Genomic DNA, 27,480 nt, shown 5'->3' on the forward strand with positions numbered 1-27,480 from the left:
GACGTCCTAAGGGATACAGATTCGCCATTCTTCTCATGAATCCAAATTTATCATCCCCTAAATTTTCCTCAGTTACTCATTCAAATCTTCTGTAATTTAATACATGGAATTATTTGGCATTTAATCAACAAATATTCTGGCGTTGTTTTCCTTGAATAAACGGATTAGACTAAAGAACTGAACTCTGCCCGGACAGACCATGAAGGCCCAACGATACCAACCGGCCGCCGTGTCATCCTCTTCCCACAGGCGTCACGGGATGCAGATATGTAAGAGCATGTGGTCAGCACACCACTCTACCGGCCGTGATTAGAGGGTGTTTACTAAATCTTGAAACCAAATAACTTCATCATTCATTCTGTTGATAATATTGGGCAATCAGTTATATGTAGTGAGCTCAACTGAAAAATTATTTGCCACTAGTTATACAGCACACTGGTCGTGCTTTATATGATCCTCCACCGCTGACACGCTAGTCATAGTAGTGAAGTGGTGTGTATTTGACAATATGTTTGATAGATTCAGGGAAGTAAGAAGTGTCACAGTGGAGATGTGCCTAATGGCAGAAAAAATTTCTTGTATTAGGAATTGTCCATGACAATACTGTGAATGATATTGCACAATTTCTGTGTGTATCGTTGCAGACAGTCCCGGGGGCACACAAGGAATGGTGAACTATTCACAGCCGTGTATCATGGCGTAGCAACAGTGGTGAAAATGAGGTACTAAATGACAGGGTATACAGGTGAGTATCACGCATTTTCAGTGACAGACGGTATTAAACTCAACAGGATCTGCTCCTCTCAGTGAATGCAAGTCGATCTCAACTGGTGTCAGAGGCCAAATTTGGGAGGGAAATGCATGCAATGGGCAGTTACAGTTGAGTACCAGAAATAGGCAGTTTCTCACAATGACAAATACACTGTCAAGTTTTCCGACTGTTGTCCTTTGATCTACATCTTCCTGCTGAATATAAACGGACATTTCTACATCTACATCTACATCCATACTCCGCAAGCCACATGACGGTGTGTGGATGAGGGTACTCTGAGTACCTCTATCGGTTCTCCCTTCTATTCCAGTCTCGCACTGTTCGTGGGAAGAAAGATTGTCGGTATGCCTCTGTGTGGGCTCTAATCTCTCTGATTTTATCCTCATGGTCTCTTCGCGAGATATACGTAGAACGGAGCAATGTACTGCTTGACTCCACGGTGAAGGTATGTTCTCGAAACTTCAACAAAAGACCGTACCGAGCTACTGAGCGTCTCTCTTGCAGAGTCTTTCACTCGAGTTTATCTATCATCTCCGTAACGCTTTCGCGATTACTAAATGATCGTGTAACGCGCACTGCTCTCCGTTGGATTTTCTCTATCTCTTCTATCAACCCTACCTGGTACAGATCCCACACCGGTGAGCAGTATTCAAGCAGTGGGCGAACTAGTGTACTGTAACCTAATTCCTTTGTTTTCGGATTGCATTTGCTTAGGATTCTTCCAATGAATCTCAGTCTGGCATCTGCTTTACCAACGATTAATTTTATATGGTCATTCCATTTTAAATCACTCCTAATGCCTACTCCCAGATAATTTATGGAATTAACTCTTTCCAGTTGCTGACCAGCTATATTGTAGCTAAATGATAAAGGATCTTTCGTTCTATGTATTCGCAGCACATTACACTTGTCTACATTGAGATTCAGTTGCAACTCCCTGCACCATGTGTCAATTCGTTGCAGATTCTCCTGTATTTCAGCACAGTTTTCCATTCTTACAACCTCTCGATATACTACAGCATCATCCGCAAAAAGCCTCAGTGAACTTCCGACGTTATCCACAAGGTCATTTCTGTCTTCCAAGGTGGCAACAGGAATGTAGGCATACATTTCTGATTTTATGGATGCTGAGGCAATCAATCACATCTCGATGGGTTAAATGAATCATCTGATGTATTCCATAAAATTGTCTAGGTCAATTAGGAACAACAGCTGATACAGAGCCATCAACATTTTGATAAATATACAGAATCTAATCACCAATGGGCGGCTTTAGCTGAATATAGAGTGTATGAAGAAACTGAAGGATGCTCCTCTTCTCCGAATTGAGTTTATTGTCAAGACCAGGACCGGTTTTACACGAAATTCGCTTTATGTCTCCTGGAGGTGACTAATTTTGTACATATGAACATACGGCATACAGCTAGACATACCGGCGCTGACGTCTCTGCAATCGCCCAGGGAGGCCACGGTGATGGGGTGCTGTCCTCGTGACCTAAGACAGGACGCCAGCTGCAGCTCGCACTCGCTGTCGTATGTGCGTCCGTCGCTGCCACAGAGGCGCTGCTTAGGGCCGTCTTGAGGGCAACTGGACTTGCAAGCGCATACGCCGTGGTGGCACACAGCGGCGGGTTCCTCGCAAACCACACCTCTGCAAGCATCTGGAACCACTACACGAGGCAGATAATCAGATATAGCCTTATTTAAATTAAACACGTAGATGTAGATGTAGAAGTGAATTGTGAAGGATAACTTGCAAGTTATCGCGTAATTGCGACTATTACACTTTGCACGCGCCACCAAAGCATTCCGCTCTCCATGACAATAGAAAACTGATTAACGTCTCATCTCAACGAGGTTAGCTGGAAAATAAATTATTGACGCAATGGTATCATGGAGGCTTGGAAGAAGTTATAAAAAACATTATGCAAAAACTCCCATGTAATACCATAAACACTGAAACTGTACATTCTTGACTACATTCAGAATATTTCTAGTCCCCATATACTTTTCACAGGCTTCATTATTACATGCTAAGAAGACTTTTTAATAATTCATTCATATATTCAATGTTCTGTACTGAACAATAATTGAAATTAGAGTACATCGCACATTTAAATGATAATTTTCTTGTTATTAAAACATCATACAAAACATTTGAAAACAGTCTCTATTTTAGTTTAGTACTTAGTTTTATGACATTTCTAAAAACGTTATCATTATCTCCCCGACAACAAATGGCAATGGAAATTATTATTCCTTTCCGAAAATTTTAGGCACTTGTATTGTAACCTTTTCAGGGACTATGTAGGCGATTCTCTTTCTACAGTACTCTTTGTACTGCAACTATGATGAAGAACAAACACTTCCATAGTCATGCATTGATTTGTTATAATGGTACAAATGATCAATACACAAATTGCTACTCTAATTCTCATATGGGAGATGAAATTTTAGAGCACATTCTCGTACAAAGGCTATCTCATACATCTGCATGTCCTTTCCGTAGCCATATAGAACTAGCAAATAAGGCTTTTAATGAAGTGGATTTTCCAACTTCTCTCATTTTTTGTTTCTTACAGTTACTATATCATAAAAGTTACATAAAACTATGGTCTTTGAGTGCTTGTTGCCAGCTAGTGGAAAAATTATGCTGAAATATTCTGTAGCATTGATGTGTTGTCATGCTTGCCACATTTATGCCAACTGGAGAGGTATTCGCAAATGAGAGTTCCTGACTGTAAATTATAAATTCAAAATGGGTAATACTGATATGCTTGTTGGCAGGAAATTTGTGCTAGGTTTAAGAGTGACGGATAAAATGCCATTTATGAAGTCTATCCCTGTTTACATAAGTAAATGCCCAATACATCAATTTCAAATTACAGTTCCATTCATGCACTTTCCGTAAATATTTATGTATAATTGAAGAGTAATTTGTCATTCTTTAACATTAGCGTTCTTTAAGAAAATATTACTTGAATTAACTTACATTTTTCTGAGTGTCATCAATATGTCTACCACTTTTAGATCACAGATCTTAGAATCAGTAGTATCATTTGTTTCATTAGCATCAAGCTGGTTCGTCTTTTATCAAAAATGCTATTTCAAAGTAATAAATACATTTCCTCTTACCATACACGAGAAAATGATCAATACTTTCGTAACTATTCCTCATCATATTAATATTTCTCAATTTTTCTACGACTGCTGCATTCTGCTTTGTGAAACACATAGCTAAATACCTTCCTATACATAATTTGAAAAACAATGTCCCATGATGTATCTGCCTAAAAGCCAGACAGTTACTGAATACAGAATCATTGCTCATAATTGAGCAGCAGCCTCCAAATTTTGCTTTATGTCAGACAAATGGTGAATAAGACCATATTTTTACCTAATCTAAAGTAGGAATACATATGTGTTATGATAAAATTTGTATATGAAAACTTCATGTTTAATGATCAAAAGATGTTATTAATTGTGAAGTATATATCACATGTTTTACTAATTATAGATGTATAAATAGCACATTATTCGTATTCTAAAAGCTAAAAATCAAAATTTTGGTAAGTTTTAAGCGAATTCATATTCATTAACTTTCCTTGATATTTAAAACAAGTTATGGTTATTACTATTTCTTTGATTTAATTGTAATTTCATTACATGTTTAGTAGTGAAGAAAGTTAATAAAAATATTGGAAATTACTTATATTCTGATTCTTGAAAAAATAAGGTGTATTTCATGTATCTTATCAACTCTTAACGCACAAGGTGACTTTTCTGTAACATGTACTATGAGGTGTGGTGTTTGGGACACAAGTGTTGAAACTGAGATTTAGGGGATAAATCATTTGCAAATTTTCGATTCAGTTAGATAATACTTTTTTATGATTATTTCAGTGTTGTTTAAATACTCTTAATTGATTTCATTGAAGTAAAGCCTGCTATAGTTTAGTTTCTTTCACACAAAATCGTATACTTACATGCTGTTTTTTAAACAGTGTGCATAAACAGATTACTACAGAACTAGATTTTACATTCAGAAAATTTGTAGTATCTCTGTAAAAGGTAAATTTTCATATAAAACTAAATTGCAGGGTTAGTAATAGTACTCGCGAGGACAGAAAGAAAGACCCTGAAACTGACATTCACTGTTGAGATCTACATTTTCCTTTATTAGCACTCAGTTAATAAATCCTTCAAATACTTTTTTGGAGAAACAGGAAGGTGTCCAACAACACTGGCCTGAAGTTTTTCCTTTGAATGTTACTCTTTTTCGCCAAGAGAATTGTGATCACTGACTATTTCAAAATCACTGATATGTTCCTCTATTCAGCGACTATTGTCTTCATCAAATTTAGGATAATTAAAATTGACACATTCTTGTGAACACTTTTGTGCTCTACTAAAAAAAACACGTATGTGTTTTATGACGAAGGTAAGAAAGATTACATATTACCTTCTCAGTGTAGTCAAAAAAATGAAATTTTGACAGAAAATTTTGGCAACATAACTACACTACTAAGGGCCATTTTTACCGTCCCCAGTTAGAAGCCGCTTAAGTTCTGTTCTCGGAATAGCACGGAAATCGCGTAATACGAACATGCAATAATGCCTGATCAGAGAACAAACGCGGGATAACTGAACCGATGGTTCTGGCAGGGTTAGTAGAGTAAACCAGAGATTAAGTTTTGACAATAGCAGGAACAGTTACAGAAATAGTGATGAAGTGATTGTTTGTTAGAATGAGGAAGAAGAAGAAACAGGGACACTTCACAAATTATATGAAAGAATATGACGATTCGAAATTTATTTAAAAATTTCATACTGCTAATGCCTTTCGATCTCATGCTGTTTTACCAAACAGACAGTGACATAATAGACGTAATCACAGCGAGAAACCACACAAGTCTCTGGTTCTATACGTATTAACAGCTTTTTCTGTATTAGACAAAGACATTTTGATTTTTCATGTAGCAAAACATTTGATGAACTTTGACGAGGGAATTGAGTCTTTTGCAGCAAGGATTAAAGAAGTAACAATATTAGAGAGAAGAAAATGCTGGCACCTAACGATTAAAGAAATGTGTACTATCTTGCTTGTCTCTTATGTTTAATGGTTTTACGTTTCTTATATTGGATTTTATGTCACACAAAAGAGCAATTTACTAGCTGATAGGCCATAAAAAGTGCAAATTCTCTGAATAATTCTTATTCTGCCGGTAACAAATAATACCACCCAGTACTAACTGCTACAGTAGTTTTTTCCTTTTTCTTTTTTTTTAAAGAAACAACTATAAAAAGGGGCAACAGACCGTAAATACTGCCGACTGAGAGCAGGAGAGGCACCACAGACATTTTAATTTCGACTCTACTGAATGTAGGTTTGATGGGTTCCATTACAAAATATAAACATTCGAATGCTATAGAGCAAAATACAGTGGCGTGCGATAGAAGAATGCTGTGCGAAGCAGCGTCGCACTGCTCTTTGGCTTATTTAAGACCAAATAACATGTCTTATATATCCTTGGACATATATGTTTTATGTATCAAGCTCTTCAAAAACATGTGCGCTACAAAATAAACCTATTTTTCAAACGTTGATTTTTTTTAAATTTTTGAAGTCCTGTCTCAAACTCTCGAGGGGAAGAAGGGTGGGGTGCGGGAATCACGAGCATTTTTTGGCCCGTTTCGGAAATATTGTAGATCTGGGAGCGAAAATACAACAACATAGTAGTATACAATCTAACCATTATTATCTAAATTCAGGAAAGTTGTACATATGCAAAAAAATATAGTAATAATTGATACACAATTCATTTATAAAATATGTAGTGTAAGGAAATAAGGCTTTCCCTACAAACTACAAAGATCATTTTTCAGGCAAAGTCTAACCCTTGGAAGTGTTTAATATGTCACCTAAAATGAAAACTTTGGGGAACAGAAGAGTAGCTTATTTTACCAGAAGTATTGGAGTCTATGGCTGCAGGATTGCTGAAGGAGACAGTTAAGTATATAAATGAAGTGACTAAGAAAACAGATTACACCTATGATTCGACAGTGAAACGTGGAGTTGATCCCCTTCACCAGCGAGAGACTAGAGCATTTTTTACGACTTGTTGTTTAGAGTTATAGCATTAAAACCATATTGGCTGCGCATTCGGGGATATCTCTGTCATTGTTGCTTAAGAAATTGAAACCTTATACATACCGCAAGGACCCTTGTACAAGACAGCGATGTGCACTTTCTTTTCACAGGAAGCCTTATTCAGATCACAATCGCTCCTGTATGTTACACCGTCAGAGCCGCATACAAGTGATTCTGGAACCTTTAAAAAAAAGAAGAAATTGTTAATGAAAGAAACAACATAAATATCTAAAGTGTTCATTTAATACTTTATATAAACTGTGAAACATACAGAAATCAGTGTAAACTGGCTGATTATATTTAAGCATTCAAAGTGATGGGAATGAATGTGCACACATCCAAGAAAACTTTCATACGACACATGATTAAAATCAATGACTAAGACGTTTGGTAAAAGTATGATGATGATTTTTATAACAAATCATTGTAGCGACAGTAACTAGTGATCTCACAGTTCATCCAACCACACTACTACGATCAGATGACCAAGTTGTGAGCTAACAGTACAGGCCAATAGGTGGAAATGTCTGCACAGTTAGTCAAGCTGCAATCTTACACTGTTGGCCACAATACGGTACTATGCAATGCCAAGGCTCCAGCCCATATAAAAACGAAATACAGTTCCCTACAGATAGTCTCACTGTGTCCCCAGTTTTTGGAGCCAACAGATTTACAGAGTAGAGACGTCTGATGTGTTGCTCCGCTGCAAGATAACTGATGCGGTATATAAAAGTACACACACACACACACACACACACACACACACACATATGCACATGAGAGCCAGCTGGTTGGATAAGAGTGCTGCCATAGTACCGAGATTTCAGAGGTAGCCCAATCGACAAATTGTGTAGTGTTACCTGTGAACACTTGTGAGACGGGATATGTTCTGATTTAAGCAGTCACATAAGCGAAGGATTGTGTAGTGTTACCATTGGTCACTTGTGCGATGGGATATGCTGTGGTTTCAGTAGCGTTACAAGTGGTCGCATGTGCGGCAGTGAGAGTCATCAGCTCGGCGTGTGCCTCCTCCTTGCATGTTAATTAAAGATTTTTACAAACTAAAATAGAGTTTACGTGATTTCATTTCCTTATTAAAATCAAGATGGTTTAAATGGCTCTGAGCACTATGGGACTTAACATCTATGGTCATCAGTCCCCTAGAACTTAGAACTACTTAAACCTAACTAACCTAAGGACATCACACAACACCCAGTCATCACGAGGCAGAGAAAATCCCTGACCCTGCCGGGAATCGAACCCGGGAACCCGGACGTGGGGAGCGAGAACGCTACCGCACGACCACGAGCTGCGGACTAAAATCAAGATATTCTCAATGGGTTAATGAGTTATTACGAGGTTTATGTCTAATGCATAGCTTGAGGCGTAAGGTCGATAAATTCCATGCTCATGAAAATTAGATTTAAGTGTTGGTGCGGAGGAAGGGGCTTTGGGCACTGGATGGCGGCCTGGACTTCCTCTGACAAGATTAAGCGACCAAGCAAGATTCAAAGCAGGCAGTCAGCGGTTTTACCCTAACAGCCAAGGAAGAGGTGCTAACAGATAGCCTGTTTTCAGGTGAGTGAACCTGGACACTGGGAAGACTTTAAGGCTTACAAAAAACGGACGTTCTTAAAAATATTTATGACATGTAATTATTAAAAAATTGTAAAGCAAATGCAACCATATCAAAATAATCACCACAATGTGATGCATCTAATAAAATGTCAACCACAATTTTATCAGTAATAACATATTAATTAGAGTTTACAGAGAAACTAATAATAGTTCCAGAAATATTTCTGGTATTAAATATTAAGGATGTAGTGAAGCTGGATAATAGCATTACTACTATTCCACAAAGAAAATCTCCATACATTCTTTAGTTCCTGCATACTAAGTAATTTCAAGACTTTTATTATGTAAATGATTGGAACCAGAAGAGTCCTAGATTCCACACAACAAAATGAAGAACTATGGCTATTTTACGCTCATCACTTCATTTACTCTAACGTAGTTTTTGATGCTTTATTATAAGCACGTGTGCACTAGATTCTTATGTATTTATTTAAGTCAGAGAATTTACGTGAAGGCTATTGTGTCGAGAATCGTTGGAAATATTAATAAGTTAGCTCTTATTTTAAATATATGTCTAATTTGAAGGAATTCTAGTAATTGAATGGTTGTCCATTTTGTGGATGTTATGACATAGTAAGAAAGTCGTGCTTTTGATGGGGGAGGGTCAAGTCATCACTGGCGGGCTATTGGACGCAAGGGAGACACGAGGAGAACACTTCTGTATGGGCCATAGGAGGAGACAGTAGGAAAGTCTTAGTTTTTGCTGTGGTATAAGAGGGCATAGGACTTGGTATTTACTCCTGTGATAGGAACGATTTTTAAGACTTCTGTTTGGGGCTACGAAAATGTATTCTTATACTTTGTAAATTTCAGCTATAAGTGAGATTTGCTACTTTCGAACGAGCAATGAACAGGTAAACTATTGGGGTCTCTAGTACCATTCATGCTACAATCTGCGCAGTAACCGTTTAATAGTCTTTATTGTATAACCTTGTTTAAGTATATTTTGTAGGACCACCATTTTAGAATAACATAACTCTAATTTAGAATAAAGTATCAGACTCGTAAACTTTAAACTCGTGGTACCACATACGTTAATTCGCAGATATTTCCCAACTCTATCATTGCTGATCGATGCCCGTAAATTAAATTTTGTATTATTAGCCAATGCACTTCACTCGCCTCTGCTTAATTTATTAGACTGTAAGATCACAATTTTATACATATTATTTGGCTTTATTTGCTACTGGCTAAGAACAGTAATTACAGCATTAGGGGTGACATGGATAAAATAGGAGTAGCATCTACACACACAAATGTGAGTTTCATGGAGGTCTTGCAGTGCCATCACCATCCCTGGTTTAATACTGCTGTAAGCCGTGTTAACTCTGAGTTGAGCAGGCTACTGCTGACTGAAATGAATTCTCATATGTGTGCAGTGCTCATTGCTACAATTGGAAGATGGGGTTATACAAGACATGACCTGCACCTGAATACGAGAGGCAAAGATAGGTTAGCTGAACGTCTTGCAGGGAATGTACAGGGGACCACCATCACATAATGTAAGAACCCTGTGGCTGCTGGTGTCACAAGGGCACCTTTTTAGGTAAGAATCAAGTTTCAGGCACCCTGTTTCGGAATAAGTCACTATAACAGAAGAACCCCATAAGAATGCACAGAAAAGTAAGGTTAGCTTATTCAACGCAAATATTAGAGGATTGAGTAATATGGTAGAAGAGCTTTTTCTCGTTTGCAAAATTTAGAGGAGAAGTTAGACAGCCTGCGCGTGTCTGAGCACCACTTAACCACAGGGTTAGATAAGTTACATATAAATGATTTAAGTTTAACAGCTTACTCATGCAGAACTAATATGGGAAAAGGAGGAGTTGTAGCATATATTAAGATTCACACGACAAGATTTTCCAGTGATCAGCACATAGTAGTATGTGTTTGTAAATTAAAGCTGAAAAACAGTTCACTTTTAATTGTAACAGTATATAGATCCCCACCGGGAAATTTTGAATTATGTATGAGGAGCCTGTTTACACAGTAACAATTTCTCTCTCTAATCATGATGCATAGTTAGTCAGGATAAATGACATAGTGCCTTGCAGTGGGGATACACTTCAGTGGAAGTCAGTCAGAATTATTACTGACTACAGGGCAGCTGTTTTTAAGAGTGGTTTACAGGAAACAGCCTGGGATGAAATTTACAAATAACCAAATGCCAATATAAAATCTGTCCCGTGATATATTCATATCAGTATTTGAAAATAGATCTCTGCATAAGGTAATCAGAAGGGACATTAAACAGCCATGTAAAAAACCATGGATCACTAAGGGGATTGAAGCATCTTGTGAAACGAAAAGGGAAATATATCTTTTGGCAAGAACAAGTAGAGACCCTGCAGTAGTTGTGCACTACAAAATCTACTCAAAATTACTAAGAAAGGTTGTTAAAAAAATCAATAAACATGCACATAATGTCAGAAATCAGCATGTTTGACAACAGAGTTAAGGCAATATAGAATAGAGTGAAGCAAGAGACAGGACAACCCCAACCACAGAAGAGGGTAATATTACTATTTAATTGAATGGAAGGGCTATAAACGACAAGTTACAGGTAGCAAATATATTTAATAATCATTTCTTAAGCATAATAGAAAGCATAGAGACCAACAGATCAAGAGAATGATCACAGCAATATGTTGAAGACGTAACAACAACAAAATTACGTCATACGAATGTACCACCAATCTCTACTTCTGAAATTAAGAGGATCATACATTCTCTCAAGAATAAATGCTCTTCTGATTTTGCTGGTTTTAACAATAGAATACTAAAGGTTTGTTCCCATATGATAAGTCCTGTATTGTACAAAATGCGAAATGAATCACTAACTCAAGGCATTTTTCCAGAGAGAGTAAAATATGCCGTTGTTAAACCCCTCTTCAGGAAATGTGGTAAGAAGAACGTCAGTAAGAACTGACCTATTTCACTCAGACATAATTTCCCAAAATTTTTGAGAAGGTGATGTATTTCAGAATAGTATCTCACCTTGGCAACAATAACAGCCTCAGCAAATCAAAGTTTGGGTTTCAGAAGGATTGCTATGCTGAGAATGCCATTTTAATGTTCACACACCAGACATTACAAGCATTAAATAACAAAATACCACCGGTAGGCATTTTCTGTGATTGGGTGAATCATAGTATACTCCAAGATAAATTGAAGTTTTATGGGATTGATGATATGGCCAGTCAATGGATCACGTCATATCTAACCAAAAGAATGCAGTAATTGAACCAACAGAATCCAGGGACATAATTCTGAATGTGGGGAAATGATGTATGTGGTTCCTCAAGAGTCAATCTTAATGCCACTACTGTATCTCATATATGTAAATGATCTACCATGTAATGTACAACAAGCAGAATTGTGCTTTTTGCAGATGATACCAGTATTGTAATTACTCCCACCATACATACAGAAATCGAAGAAATGATTAACAAAGTTCTCAAAAGTATCATTGACTGGTTTTCTGCGAATGGTCTCACCCTGAATTTCACAAAGACAAATTATATTTTGTTCTGCACCACTAGGGGTACTGCACCAGTGATAGTGTAACATATGATGATTAAAATAATACGTGGGGTGGAAACTTCAAAATTGTTAGGTGTTCATACTAATGAGAATTTAAATTGGAAAAAACATATTTAGGAACTCCTAAGGCAAGTTAGTTCAGCCACATTTTCACTTAGAACCATAGCAAATTTAGGGGAGAGCGAAATCAATGTTTTCCTTATTTTCATTCAGTAATGACATATGGAATAATGTTCTGTGGTAACTGGTCTGTAAAAAGGAAGGTCTTCATTGCCTTAAAACATGCTGTAAGAATAATATGTGGTGCTCACCTGCTATCATCTTGTAGACATCTCGTTAAGGAGTTGGGCATTCTGACCACTGTTTCACAGTATATTTATGCCGTCACGAAATTTGTCCTACATAATCCACTACAATTCAAAAGGAACAATTAGGTACATAATCACAATACTAGCAGGAAAAATGACATTCATCACTCAAGAATAAGGTTGTCTTTAGCACAGAAAGGGGTGCACAAAAATTTTTTATCACTTACGCAGTGATATAATATGTCTGACAGATAGCAAGGTAAAATTTGAAAATAAAGTGAAAAAGTATCTCCATGACAACTTCTTCTGTTCCGTAGAAGAATTTCTATGTTTGTGATGTGTAAAGGGTGGTGGGTAGTAATTGGTAACCCAATCTGTATATCTTGCTTCCATTTCGGGAAAAATAATAATAATAATAAAATGATGTTTAGAACTCCGCCATAGCCGGTCCCAAGCCGGGTTGGGAAAGGAGCAGGGGGAGGAGTAACACCTCGTTAAAAACCTTGGTTCACCTGGTCCGGGTGATGGTACCTCGTAAGGGCCCCTTGCCAGGTATACGGTGAAGACCACAACGGCAGCGAAGGCAGAGAAGATGGACTTCGGTACGGCGCAGCTGGCGGAAGAGGCAGCCTCTTGTCCAAGGCCAAAATGGACAGAGGGTACGACGGTTCCACCCACATGTTATTGGCGGCACCCCAACAGCGTCTGTTCCACATGTTATTGGCGGCTGAATAGATAATATTCCAAGCTAACAATCTGGTCTTACTTTGAGAATTCAGGGATGTCCTTGGATTCCCTGCTCTTTACAATTCACAGCTTCAAGTCGCAATATGAAAAGTTCGCACTATGGATGCTCTACCGCAGGTGGTAACTCTGATGAGGAATCCACCATTACATCATGTAATGCAATGGGACCTAGGATTCTGGGGAGTCCCAACATTTGCGGTGAAGAAAAGATGAAATATATAGAAAAGCCTTCCAAGTTTCAGTTCAAGAAGAAGTACTACTTTGGAACCTTAAATGTAAATTCTCTTCTGAAAACTGGGAAACAAAAGGAATTAGAATTATTTCTGCAGAAGAACGATATACAGATTACAGCAGTTCAGGAAACGTGATTGTTAGATGAGGATGTAGTTGATACACAACATTATAGAATTTATAATGGGAAACCAGCAGTGAGAATAGCGGAAAACATGCCGACGTTTGGAACAGCATTTTATGTAAAAAATGGGTCTAATGGTTCTGAGCACTATGGGACTTAACTTCTGAGGTCATCAGTCCCCTAGACTTAGAACTACATAAACCTAACTAACCTAAGGACATCACACACATCTATGCCCGAGGCAGGATTCGAACCTGCGACCGCAGCGGTCGCGCGGTTCCAGACTAAAGCACCTAGAACCGCTCGGCCACTCTGGCCGGCTTTTATGTAAACAAAAAAATCGTAGATAGTGTAACAGAATTTAGATCGAATTCAGAAAGGATATCCATGTTAACAATGAAGTGCAAGAATAAAATTACACCCTAACAAACTGTCATTCACCTATGGATGCTGACAACAGAAGAAATCTGGAGAAAGTAAATAAATTCTGTGATCTTTTAGAATCTGAAATTTCTATCATACCTAAAAAGAACGTCAAAATACTTCTTGGTGACCTCAAAGCACAAATTGGGAGGGAAAAGAAATTTAGAACTACTGTAGGTGAGTATCCAGTACACTCAAGAACAAACAGAAATGGTGATAGACTGATCAACATGTGTAAAATGTTCCAGTTAAAACTCATGTCCACACATTTCCGCAAACTGCCAAGAAAAGCCAAAACCTGGAGACATCCAAATACAAACCTAGGCAAATTTCAACTGGATCACGTAGCCATATCTAAAAGGTATATCACGGAAATTATGAATGTTAAAATAGTCAGAAATAGGGAATTCGATTCAGATCATTATCTCTCTAAGATTAAAATAAAATTTCTCCCATCTAAACCAAAAAAGGCGACCAAGGAAGTGATCAGATGCAACACCACTACAGCTAATGTTACAAAAGAAAATATAGAAAAATTTAGAGAAGAAATTGAGACAAGTAAATAAGGTGATTGGCGTGAACTCCAAATGAAAATAACTCAAGCAGCAGAGAAAACTTTACGATTAGCCAAGAATAAAAAGAAGACATGCTGGAATGAGGAGTGTCAAGAAGCACTAATACAATGTGCTCAAAAATGGAGAAACTGGAGATGTTCGAAAAAAGAGGAAGACCTTGAACAATTCAGACAACAAAGATAAGAAACATCAAAAATAATACGGAAAATCAAAAGGAACTTGGAAAATTGTCAGCTTATTGAAATAGAAGAAAATTTCACCAAAAATTATTCTATAAATTTTTACCAAACCTTTAAACACATACTTAAAGAATATCAGACACCAAGTATTTGTTTCAAAGATGAAAATGCCAAAATAGGATTAAATAATAAAAAAAAATTGTGAAATTTTAGCAAATTTTTTTGAAAAGTTGTTAAACTGTCCATTTCCTACAGATAAATTAGAATTTCCAGTGACACCTCATAATCGAGAGAAAGATTTCCCGCCAACAGAGCTAGAAATTTACGAAGCCATCAAAACACTCAAAAACAATCAAGCAAGTGGTGAAGATTCCATTACAGCAGAATTAGTGAAGTGGTTAGAACCAAAAATCATAAAGGATCTACAGCTGCTTTTTGAGAACACTTGGAAAACTGAAAAGATTCCAGTTGAATGGAAAACAGCATTAATCCACCCCCTACATAAAAAGGGAGACAAACAATATGTCAGTAATTACAGAGGAGTGTCACTTCTGCCAGTGGCATACAAAATATTATCCAAAATTCTCCTCAACAGAGGGGTAGATACTTTAGACAAACAACTAGGATAATATGGGGGTGGCTTTCTAAAGGGAAGATCCTGTGCAGAACAAATTTTTAACTTACAGCCAATAATTTACCACAGAATTTTAACCAGCAAACCAATACTAGTGTCATTTATAGATTTCCAGAAAGCATTTGATTTTATAGACAGAGAAACGGTAGATAAGGTCATTAGAGAATTTGGAGTTAAATCAAAACTAGCAAACATAATTCGTGAAACATTAACAGGTATCTAAAGTCAAATTTATGGGAGAAATATCTCAGCCTTTTGAAATAAAAACTAGTGTTAGACAAGGTGATGGTTTATCACCTTTACTGATTAACTGTGTTATAGAAAAAAATTGTAAGGATCTGGAATTCGGAGCTAAAAAAAATCACAAAATTGAACCAGTAACTCTGGGAACGAAAACAAATGAAATTAAGGTAAACTGCTTGGCTTTTGCGGATGATTTCGCAATACTTTCAGAAAACCTGACAGAAGCAGTTACTCAAATAAACATTCCGAAATAATCAGCACACAGAACTGGTCTCAAAATTTCAGCTGAAAAAACAAAATTCATGACAAATATAAAAAATGCACCAAAATACATACAAACACAAATAGGTTAAATAGAGTGAGTAAATAAATTTAAATATCTTGGAGAAACTATACAACAGAATACATGTAAGAATTAACAAAATCGAAAGAGCATATGGTTTGACCAAAAATATTTGCAACAAGAAATGTATATCTAGAAAAACAAAACTAAAACACTACACCACAGTGGTACGACCAGAGAGTTTATATCGATCTGAATGCCTAACGATGAAATATAAGATGGACAAACTAGAGGTACTGGAAAGAAGGATTATTAGAAAAATAATGGGTGCAATGAAAACTGCAGATGGTTGGAAAATAAGAAGTAATTAGGAGATCAACAAAATATAGAGAAAATATCTGAAGTAATGGCCAAACGAAGATTAACCTTTTTTGGACATCTCTACCTAATTGATGGAAATAGACTAACAAAACAAATATTCCTATATTTCTGGAAGAAGATATCGACAATAGTATGGATTACAGAGGTAAGAAAAGATCTTGAAAGAAACAACATCAAAGAATCAGAAATAGCAGAAAGAAACCGTTCTAAAAACCAAATACTAGATTTGGAAGGCTTTCAAAGCAGCTTTCTACCCGGTACCGATTCTTATTGCAGTCTCCGACTCAATTTGGTGTCTACGAAGAGTAAGACATTCCATAAGACAAAAATGATGTTTTCTCATACGGGATGTGTATGTAATTTTTAATCTCTTATAGCATTTGCAAGTGAAATTTTGTGATCTAGGTCCTGACATCTCGGCAACTGTGAATGGGTGCTACGAGCTTAGAACTTTGTCTGTTGCGTACGTAGAATGTGTAGTAGATGATAGGCATAGGAGAAACAAGACGTGGGAGAATAGCAAGAAGGGAAAAGAAGACAGTGCAGAGTTATATTTAGTTCGAGACATCGGCAGCTATTAGCGGGGACGCAGTGAACAAAGCAGACTGCGGGAGCAGCTAACAGCATCACGGGGCCACAGTAGCAGCTCCGAGAACTTCATCTTCAGCACCGGAAGCGTCTTCAAAGATGAAATAACTTCACCTTTGGGGTCAGCAACACTGCAGAGGCACACATTATGGCAGAAGAAGGTAAGTATTGGTGAAGACAGTGTGTCAGTGCATGGATTGTAAGTTTCCTGTCAGAGATAGAGAGTAATGAAATGAAACAGTCACTAAGAATAAGCGGATCTGAGAAAGTTAGTAGGTCGGTTGGGCGGAAACCAGAAAGGGATAATAAATTTCCAGAAAATCAGATGGATTACTGTCTAGAGCCATTACAAGTGTTAAATCAGAGGTCGAAACAGTTAAAGCTAATATTAAAGGGAAACTTGAGGATAAGTTGCATGACATAAAAGTAGAAGTGGGCATAACTTCAAGTAATGTTGAACTTGTTAACAGTAGAATCGATTCAGAATCCCGTAGGATGTTGAATCCATGGGTTAGAAGATGAGATATTTGCTAATGTAGAGGATAGCGAGCCAAAGCAAAATTTACTTGAAGAAGTGGCTAAGCAGAATTACTGGACATAGTAGTAGACATCCAGTTTAAAGAGCAATGAAGTTAAATACTGAAGGTGAAGATAGTAAAGAAATCACGGAGCTGTAACAGCAGGTAGAGATTATGTTTTCCACTGGCGATCAAAGTTGCGGTGATATGACAAAAAAGAGTAAATTTACAGACTACGAATGAAAATAATGGAAATACTGTTGATGGTGAGGGCAGTGAAGATGGAACACATGAAGAGCGGGAAACAGAAACGAAGTATTCTACTGGTGATCTGTTTGGTAGTAGATATCAGAATTTTCAATATAGTAAAGCTTTACAATTTAGATATAAGGATCGTAAGCATCTGCTTGAGGGACCGTCATTTTTAGACCGTAAAACCGAGACATGCTGACGGAAAACAAATTTTCACTGCATCTCAAAACCCGGGGTGGCAAAAGTGGAATTTCATTATGTGTGATAATGTCATAGATGAGGGTCAAATGTCGCAGGTGGATATCGTTAGGAAGTTAGAGGAATTTTGCAGCAGTTTGAAGCGGCAAAGCAGTAAAGAGAATGCTCTGAAGTTAGAGGAACGCACTTTTGAATTACATAATGACGTTATGGGGCTGAATGATTTAGTTTATTCGGATAAAGTGAAAAATGGAATGGAGATATGCGCGATAGAACATTCCGTTACATAAAGAGAGGCAGAAGTGGATCCGAACTTGATGGCGGTTGAATGTATGAAAAAATCTGATGAGATGCTGGTCAGTAACAACAATTTTAGTTATGCAGGCGGGAGAACTTAAGTGAAGATGTCGGTGAACGTGACGTAGCGGTTGGCTCGTCAGCTGGAGTCTAATTTTATTTTATACCTGCAGAAGTAGGTGAATTATTGTTAAGCGGAGATGACGCCGATGTTTCAGGTGATGAATTTTAGATAGCTGAAGCTACTGAGATACATATTTTGGAGGAAGGATTTATATTGATGGATATCAACTGATGGCTCTTGACAGAGACGTGAATTTCGAGTGCATGTTGAAACATGAATATGAAGTTGATGTGGTAGACGGCAGGTCAATTTGTTTAATACAGAAAGACATTATTCTTTCTTGGTATTGACGTATTAAAAATAAAGAGGCAAAGGGAGTCTGAGAGGTGAGAAGATGAAATGGAGCCGAAAGAAGTATCTAATGAGTTATTTACGGGAGAGTATGATATTGAATATTTGTGGATACTTAATATATGTGTCATGGAAGCTCAAAATAAAGACAGGGATATTATAAATGATATGTTAACTGAGAAATGTTTCAGGAGAGTACAAATTAGGAATATGGAACCTACAGGTATAAGGGTCGACGTTTATGAAGGAAGGAAGTGTCGTTTCTTAAGTTTAAAAATGTTGTTCGAGCCGTAGTCAAAAAATTTTGTGTGTAAAAGTATAAGTCCGTCGGTGAATGAGGAAACAGGCCCCAGATATGAGCATACCAAAAGAACAAAATAGATGAGACTCTAAAGATACTCACATTGGAGAGATAAATGTTATGAGAAGCAAAGGTGGCCGAGTTGCACCTTGTGAAAAAATAATGTGATCCAGTGTGAATCGCCTAAAACTAGCAAAGCAGATATTACCGAAATGGAAAGTGCTACTGATGTACGGTTTTCACTGAATGGACTGGTAGTCAGGGACTAGTACTGTTAGCCAATAAACAGATTGTAATATTACTTGTAATGTGTAATGTTGTGTAAACATACGCTTTTGCAAGTGAAACAATGCCTATTGACATTAAAAAAGTAAAAGTACAGTAAATTAGAATGCCAGTGGTGTTTGTTGTAGGATACTGGTGCGAGTCGATACCGTATTTTGAAAATTTTCGTACTGACACTTATTTGTGCCGTTCAACCTGCGTAGTTACTAGGTACGGTGTCGTTACGTTTGCCTACAGCCCCTGTCTTTTTTTTTTTTTTTTTTGAGTGCATTCTGACTTGCTAGACTGTTAGTATGTGACATTCAAAGCAATAGGATTTACCAATGCAGAAAAAGTCGACATGCACATTATACTACATGGAGAGTGTAGCAAGAATGCAGTGCGCTTTCGTAGAATATATGCGGCAAGATATTCCCATGGACGTCAACAAGTTCGGCAGTTATTTATCAACATCTTCAACCAATTACGAGAAAGTGGTAGTGTAACACCTAGACAACGCAACAGCAGGAAAGGAGTGAAGGCAGAAGAGGGGGAAATTAATGTTCTTGCTACTATTGCAGTTGATCGGCACATCAGCTCCCGCGCAATCGCACGAGGAAATGTGATGAGTCAGGCAACTGTCCTATGCATCCTCCAGTGACATGGATTCCATTTCTATCACATCTCTCTACACAAAGAGCTGCATGGAAACGACTATGAGAATCGCGTTAAATTTTGTAAATAGTCGTTAGAAGAAGGTACTCCAAATGTATCATGCATCTTGTTTAGTGATGAAGCAATATTTACAAATAATGGCCACATAAACTTTCTAAACATGCACTACTGGTCTGTTGGTAATCTCCGCTGGCTTCACCAGGTGGAATGGCTTCGTTAGTTCGAACGTCAGTGTCCCTGTAGTGTAAACGTATGGCGTGGGATAGAGAACCATCAGCTCACATACCCGTTTATCGTGGAAGGAACACAGATAGTGCACAAACGCTAGAGGATGTTCCTCTGCAGACTAGGAGGAAACTGTGGTACGAACGTGATGGATGTCCAGCTCATAGTGAACGACGTATTACAACATGTCTTCACGAATTACTTCCAAATCGTTGAGCCGGACGCAGAGGACCTGTGCCTTGGCTGGCCCTTTCTGCGTGTTTGAAGCCTGTAGACTATTTTCTGTGGGGAAAGCTGAAAGACGGTGCTTACGAGGGCATGCGCTCTACAACCGATAATACTACTGTAGACTGTAGCCTGCTCGGTTATCTGCGCTGTGGAGCATTCGTTCCACACCAGAATGAAAGTGTCAATTGCCGCTGCCGGTGGTCACTTTGAACACAACATGTGATGGTTAATTGTCTCGTTTCTGGTCAGAATCCACATAACTAGTGTATACACTTGTGTTGTAATTTAGTGTGTGCTACAACAGGTATTGTACAAGTGTCGGTGTGGGAACTTCTCAGAATACGATATCTCGTAAACGCCTAGCACTAGAATACTTCAACAAAGACCAACACCATATTAATTTATTCTACTTTCAGTTTTTTAATGTCCATAGGCATTGTTCCATTTCAAACAGTGTTGTTTTTTGTACTAATAGCTGGAGACCCTGTCTGTCAATCAATTCTGTGAAAACTGCACATCATTATCACTTTCTATTTCCGCAATATTTGTGGAGCAGGTGTGTGTGTGTGTGTGTGTGTGTGTGTGTGTGTGTGTGTGTGTGCGTGTGTGTGAATTTCGTGTATAGCTTAATAAAATGTACGTTGGGTATTCATGTTTTGTAATATGAGAAAATTCTGTAGAATGGTAAGATACGGAAAATGAATGATAACGTACCCTAAAATGTTCGTGGAGGTAGAAAAATTATAATGGACCAAGTTTGACTTAAGGTGATCGAAAGATATATTTGTTTCCTGTAGAGTGATAAGGTGAATTTCATTGCTGTATGAAGGTAAACTATCTGTGGTTGATTTTGTTGGGAAAACGGTATTCAGGCATATACTATTTTGGAAGGGCTTTAATGTGTTAATGAGCACAAGAAATGAATTAAGGAAAGCTTTCTTTAGTGGTTAAAATAGATTTAAGTGTGTAGCTAAGAACACTTTAAAATTTTTGTAACGTAGCCTATCTGCTGATATGAGAAAATTTAGTGGGGAGAATTCTGGTCAGCGATGAGTTAAAGTCTTAAATTCACGAAGATTTTGTGGGTGATTGTGGAAAAATTTGTTGGAACTATTAGGAAGAGATTCATGTTTTCTCGTGGAAACATGGATGGAGTGTTAGAATGACTTCCACACTAAATGAAGAGTGTCTTGTCAAAGCCTTGAGTCAGTTCGCTTCGCCGTTTTGTCTTGCGTATGTGTCGATTCCTCTGGAGAGGTCATTCAGCGTCTCATTTTCAGGGACACGCTGTAGTATAATTCTACTTGGATCAATACGTTGATCGTATCTCAAAATACTTTACTTCCTCAGTGTTGGCCGTGGCTGCAAGCTAGCACAGATATGAGTGCAGTATCTGGCAGCTCAAGCCATGCAGATCCTCAGTAGATTTTGGAGGAGAGTAGAAATCGACGCCAGGGCTACGAAAAGGTGCTATGCACATGAGTGAAAGTGTAGTGTGACGTATTAACAGCGTTAAGCAACACAAAATGCTGACTAGTTACAGACAAATGGTTAAATAGTGTTTCAAACATTGTTACAGGCAACAAATTAGTTTTTAAGACCTAAGCAAATAATTATTTTCAATAGCGCAACAGTGCAGAATATGGATTATATGGAAAAATTAAGGCTATGTTATCTTAAAAGTCAAACAGTTCATACTAATTTTGACATTTAATCAATATGTCGGTTTTTATCAATTTTATATTGAGTTCTCCTTAGACACGTAACCTAGGTCATGCCGCTACATGCACCACTACGAAGTTATTTTACACCTCTCGACAGACACTTGTGATGACTGAACTTAGTTTTACACAACGCAATATTAGGTACTACTGAATATGTCTATTTAAACAACTAAATGGCATATTAAGGAGAGTTGTATAAGTAAACAAACACTGTTTTAGGTTTTGTTTCACAATTTATTATAAATGTTACTGCACAACCTACGTTTCGGGTTATAAGCCAGTTTTCAAGTACATTACTGATTTCCAAAGATGATAATGTGCAATTTAACATGTATGGTGGATAAGTCACCGGCTGACAAAAATACTGGAAAGTTAGATATAAGTGTTGGCCGGAGCGAGGAGCTCTGAGCTCAGCATGGCGGCTGGGAATTCCTCTGACAAACTCTTATGTTTTCATTACTTTTTGGGAGTTATTATCACATCCACAAGAAAACCTCAATCGGGCAAGGTAGAAGAATCTTTTTACCCATTCGCCAAGTGTACAAGTTAGGTGGGACGACAACATATTCCTGTCATGTGACGCACATGCCGTCACCAGTGTCGTATAGAATGTATCAGACGTGCTTTCCTGTGGAGGAATCGGTTGACATATGACCTTGCGATCAAATGTTTTCGTTTCCCATTGGAGGGGCACGTCCTTTCGTCTACTAATCGCACGGTTGCACGCTTTTGCGGTGGGGTCACAAAGCACAGACACTAAACTTATTACAGTGAACAGAGACGTCAATGAACGAAAGGACAGATCATAACTTTGCGAAAATAAATAAAGTAAAATTTTCACTCGAGGGAAGATTTGAACCAAGGACCTCTCGTTCCGCAGCTGCTCACGCTAACCACGGGACTATTTTTTTTTTTAATCTCATTTTATTCGCTTTCGTTCGTTTAATCTGCTCGGGGCGGACGTCGTAAGACACCCATTTAAGTTCGTTGTTGATCGATTAACTCAGTTTTTTTTTATTACAGAGGGCTGTTAACCCTCTGACTGAACACGCTGAGCTACCGTGCCGGCTAGACTACGGTGCCCCTGGGCTCCTGTTTTCTCGATTAATCTTTGTTCAGTTTTTCAAGGCCTATCCACTGTGCCAACTTATATCTAAATCTGAAGGGGGTGCGATGGGGAGGTTATCTTGTTAGTAAAATTCAGGAAAAGTGAGACTTGTAACTTTCGAATTAGCAAAGAAACGTAAATTATTGGGGACTCTACTACCATTGACGCTACGTTCTATACAATTCCGGCTGCAATTTAATGTTTATTGTTCTATAACCCTGTATAACTATATTCTGTAGGACCACCATTCCTAACTAACATAGCTTTATTTCTGAATAAATTATCAGGCTTTTGTAACCGTACCCGAATGGTTCCACCTATATCGATCTTCCAATAATTCTATATTTTACCATTTTTGATTATCACTTGAATTGCAATCATACACTCCTGGAAATGGAAAAAAGAACACATTGACACCGGTGTGTCAGACCCACCATACTTGCTCCGGACACTGCGAGAGGGCTGTACATGCAATGATCACACGCACGGCACAGCGGACACACCAGGAACCGCGGTGTTGGCCGTCGAATGGCGCTAGCTGCGCAGCATTTGTGCACCACCGCCGTCAGTGTCAGCCAGTTTGCCGTGGCATACGGAGCTCCATCGGAGTCTTTAACACTGGTAGCATGCCGCTACAGCGTGGACGTGAACCGTATGTGCAGTTGACGGACTTTGAGCGAGGGCGTATAGTGGGCATGCGGGAGGCCGGGTGGACGTACCGCCGAATTGCTCAACACGTGGGGCGTGAGGTCTCCACAGTACATCGATGTTGTCGCCAGTGGTCGGCGGAAGGTGCACGTGCCCGTCGACCTGGGACCGGACCGCAGCGACGCACGGATGCACGCCAAGACCGTAGGATCCTACGCAGTGCCGTAGGGGACCACACCGCCACTTACCAGCAAATTAGGGACACTGTTGCTCCTGGGGTATCGGCGAGGACCATTCGCAACCGTCTCCATGAAGCTGGGCTACGGTCCCGCACACCGTTAGGCCGTCTTCCGCTCACGCCCCAACATCGTGCAGCCCGCCTCCAGTGGTGTCGCGACAGGCGTGAATGGAGGGACGAATGGAGACGTGTCGTCTTCAGCGATGAGAGTCGCTTCTGCCTTGGTGCCAATGATGGTCGTATGCGTGTTTGGCGCCGTGCAGGTGAGCGCCACAATCAGGACTGCATACGACCGAGGCACACAGGGCCAACACCCGGCATCATGGTGTGGGGAGCGATCTCCTACACTGGCCGTACACCACTGGTGATCGTCGAGGGGACACTGAATAGTGCACGGTACATCCAAACCGTCATCGGACCCATCGTTCTATCATTCCTAGACCGGCAAGGGAACTTGCTGTTCCAACAGGACAATGCACGTCCGCATGTATCCCGTGCCACCCAACGTGCTCTAGAAGGTGTAAGTCAACTACCCTGGCCAGCAAGATCTCCGGATGTGTCCCCCATTGAGCATGTTTGGGACTGGATGAAGCGTCGTCTCACGCGGTCTGCACGTCCAGCACGAACGCTGGTCCAACTGAGGCGCCAGGTGGAAATGGCATGGCAAGCCGTTCCACAGGACTACATCCAGCATCTCTACGATCGTCTCCATGGGAGAATAGCAGCCTGCATTGCTGCAAAAGGTGGATATACACTGTACTAGTGCCGACATTGTGCATGCTCTGTTGCCTGTGTTTATGTGCCTGTGGTTCTGTCAGTGTTATCATGTGATGTATCTGACCCCAGGAATGTGTCAATAAAGTTTCCCCTTCCTGGGACAATGAATTCACGGTGTTCTTATTTCAATTTCCAGGAGTGTATATTATTAATTAACCGCTTAATTTCGCTATGCTTAATTTATTAGACTGTAAGATCACAACATACAGCTCATTATTTCGCTATGTTAGCTTCTGAGCGTAAGGCAGACATGTACGTCCTGACCCTACGACATCAGGAACACACGTTTTCAGTTAGAGCTTTTCATTGACCAATAACGATTCGGATTTCTAACTAAAACCAAACAGATTGTGCAGGAAGAGTAAGAAACCATTAAGTCGCAAATGGTATTTTCAGTCCCTTTCATTTAATTTTTTAGCTCGTATATTGCCGATAGGACTATAGTAGTGATTCAAAATTTTGGGAATTAGTTTTTGGTAAAAATTCAGGTCATTTTGTATTATTGTGCGAGAGAATTATTCATAAATCACTTGCTGTCTGGCAGTTCCCGGAGTGCGATGTTGGGTAAGAATAACCTAAGGCAGCGAGTAGGCAGGTCCAGCAGAGCATGTGCAGCCACAGGGGCCTGCAGGCAGCAAGGGGGTGTTGGTTGCCTCATCTCCAAGAGAGCACACCTTTTAGAGCCGATAGATCTTTTCCAGGGTCATTAAATCCGATAAGCACTTAGAGTTACGTGCTCGGTATTTGGCTGACTTCCAATGGGAGAGGAAATCCAGCACTTTCATGTGGAGACGGAGGGATGGTTTTGTTCAAAAATGTTCAAATGTGTGTGAATTCCTAAGAGACCAAAGTGCTAAGGTCATCGGTCCATAGTCTTACACACTACTTAAACTAACCTATGCTATGAACAAAACACACACACACACACACACACACACACACACACACACACACACACACACACACATGGCCGAGGGAGGACTCGAACCTCCAGCGGGAGGGGCCGTGCAGTCCGTGACATGGTGCCTCAAACCACGCGGCCACTCCGCTCGGCGATGGTTTTGTGCTTTGCATTTTGCCTGGGATAGGGACGAGGCTGATTGCCCCCTCTATGTTACACACACCAGTGGAGCTTAAACATTATTGTAAATTATTTTGATTGGGAGCTTCATCTTGCGGCTGCCTCGTGACTCGTCGTGTGGTGGAATGAGTGCACTGCTCCGAGCTCAGATGGCGAGTCATGGAGAGCGAAAATTTGGTCTTTCTTGTGTGACATTCTGAGCTTTTCAGCATTCATTCTATTTGCTGATGCTGAAGCCGGATGCTAAACTCAATAGTTTCCATTCTACTTACTCATTCTAAGACCTATTTCGTTTTAGAATTTCGGTAAGGTACATATTCTCTGTTTGGGCTTCAGAGGTGCAAACTCGCTTCCGAAGAACAACTGCTCATTTTGTTCAACTTATAACCTTTTCGATAAGCTGTAACTTGTGTCAGGATTGAAGGATTTGCCATTTTGCACTGAGTGATATCGCAGACTTCACTCAGTGGCAACGATGGGTAGTGGAAAACTGTAAACTTCTTTTTAAATTTTTTCTCAGCCATCGTCAAGCTAAGCCAGGGCAAGCTCGAACACAGTGTACAAGCTATTGCGTCAGGAATGCAGGAGAGCCGATACTGCCAGTGGCACACAACTTAGTATATTGCCACACATCTCTTTAGCAGTGTATCCGATTTGCCAATTCAGCAGTGTGACCTCACGATGGATGGAACATAAAATCATTCTGACAGAAGTACAAGGTTTCATAACTACATGTAAAGCATATAGAAGGGCAGCTTTCAGCCTGCCGGAATTGCACATGTGCCAAGCAGAAGAGATGAAAGACACTGAGGGGTAGGGACGTCTGCTGATGAGCCCAGAAAACCAGGCCACGTTCGGTGCTCCTCACTGATGGATAATTTCATTTCCTTTCATAGACAGCCACAAATATCATGCACTCGAGCCGTTCTCTATTCCAGTTGCAGCGAGCCAGCATCGAGGCAGTTCCTGTGATATTCTGACTACCATTGCCCAGATGACTAATATCTTTGATACTGAAATAAGCTAGGTGTGCAGGACCTAGCTGTTCTGAGCTGCCATCCACTTCTCCGCTGATGTGAAGACTTGGAGTCTTATACTATCAGTTCACTGGAGACTAAACTGTTGGTGTTTGCCACACTTCAAAACTGTTGCTTTACCGGTGTGGCATGCTAGCTGTTGCCTCCTGAGTTGCATCTATGAGTGGACTGGGGCGTCCACGGCTTTCCTCTAGTGAAGAGGCCGTATCTCTGGAACACCAGTGCTGTCCCCTGCTGAGCCGCTGGCAGCTTACTCAGCTGTTCCTCAAACGTGCACGAGTGCGTCCACCAGGCGGGGCGGCCACTAGGCACCGCTGCATTTCTACTGCCCTAGTGACCGTGACCTCACCAAAGACTTCGTGACTTCTGAGAAGGACACGCCAGCGCGTTCCAATCCGTATAAAGCTTCCGCTGCCCTTGCTGCTGTTGTTGCTGCTGCCACGGAGAAGATGATCCAGATGTAAAAGTAAAACTAATAAATGTCTGAACCCCGACAGGTGCTGAAAACCATGCTCCAGGCTTTGTCAGCCTGCATCCAAAAGGGTCAAAATCCACAGGCGCTTACAGAAGCAATGAGTTCACATTGCAAGGAAGAGAGATGGGATTCAGTTTAGACAAGGTGGGCTACATTAACATTAATATGTGGAGAGTGAGGAACAGAACTTAGGCTAGTG

General features: G+C 39.5%; 1 protein-coding gene across 1 annotated transcript in view; it reads right to left on the reverse strand.

Moving 5' to 3' along the window:
• The window catches only part of LOC126184067 (agrin-like), a 159,346-nt gene that overhangs the window by 58,822 nt on the left and 73,044 nt on the right, over positions 1 to 27,480 (reverse strand). The window contains exon 3 of the mRNA XM_049926428.1: positions 2,206 to 2,442. Within this exon, the coding sequence (XP_049782385.1) occupies positions 2,206 to 2,442 (237 nt within the window). The remainder of the gene's footprint in view (positions 1 to 2,205; positions 2,443 to 27,480) is intronic.

The sequence above is a fragment of the Schistocerca cancellata genome, chromosome 4 (genome assembly GCF_023864275.1).
Source record: "Schistocerca cancellata isolate TAMUIC-IGC-003103 chromosome 4, iqSchCanc2.1, whole genome shotgun sequence".
NCBI classification, from domain to species: Eukaryota; Metazoa; Arthropoda; class Insecta; order Orthoptera; family Acrididae; genus Schistocerca; species Schistocerca cancellata.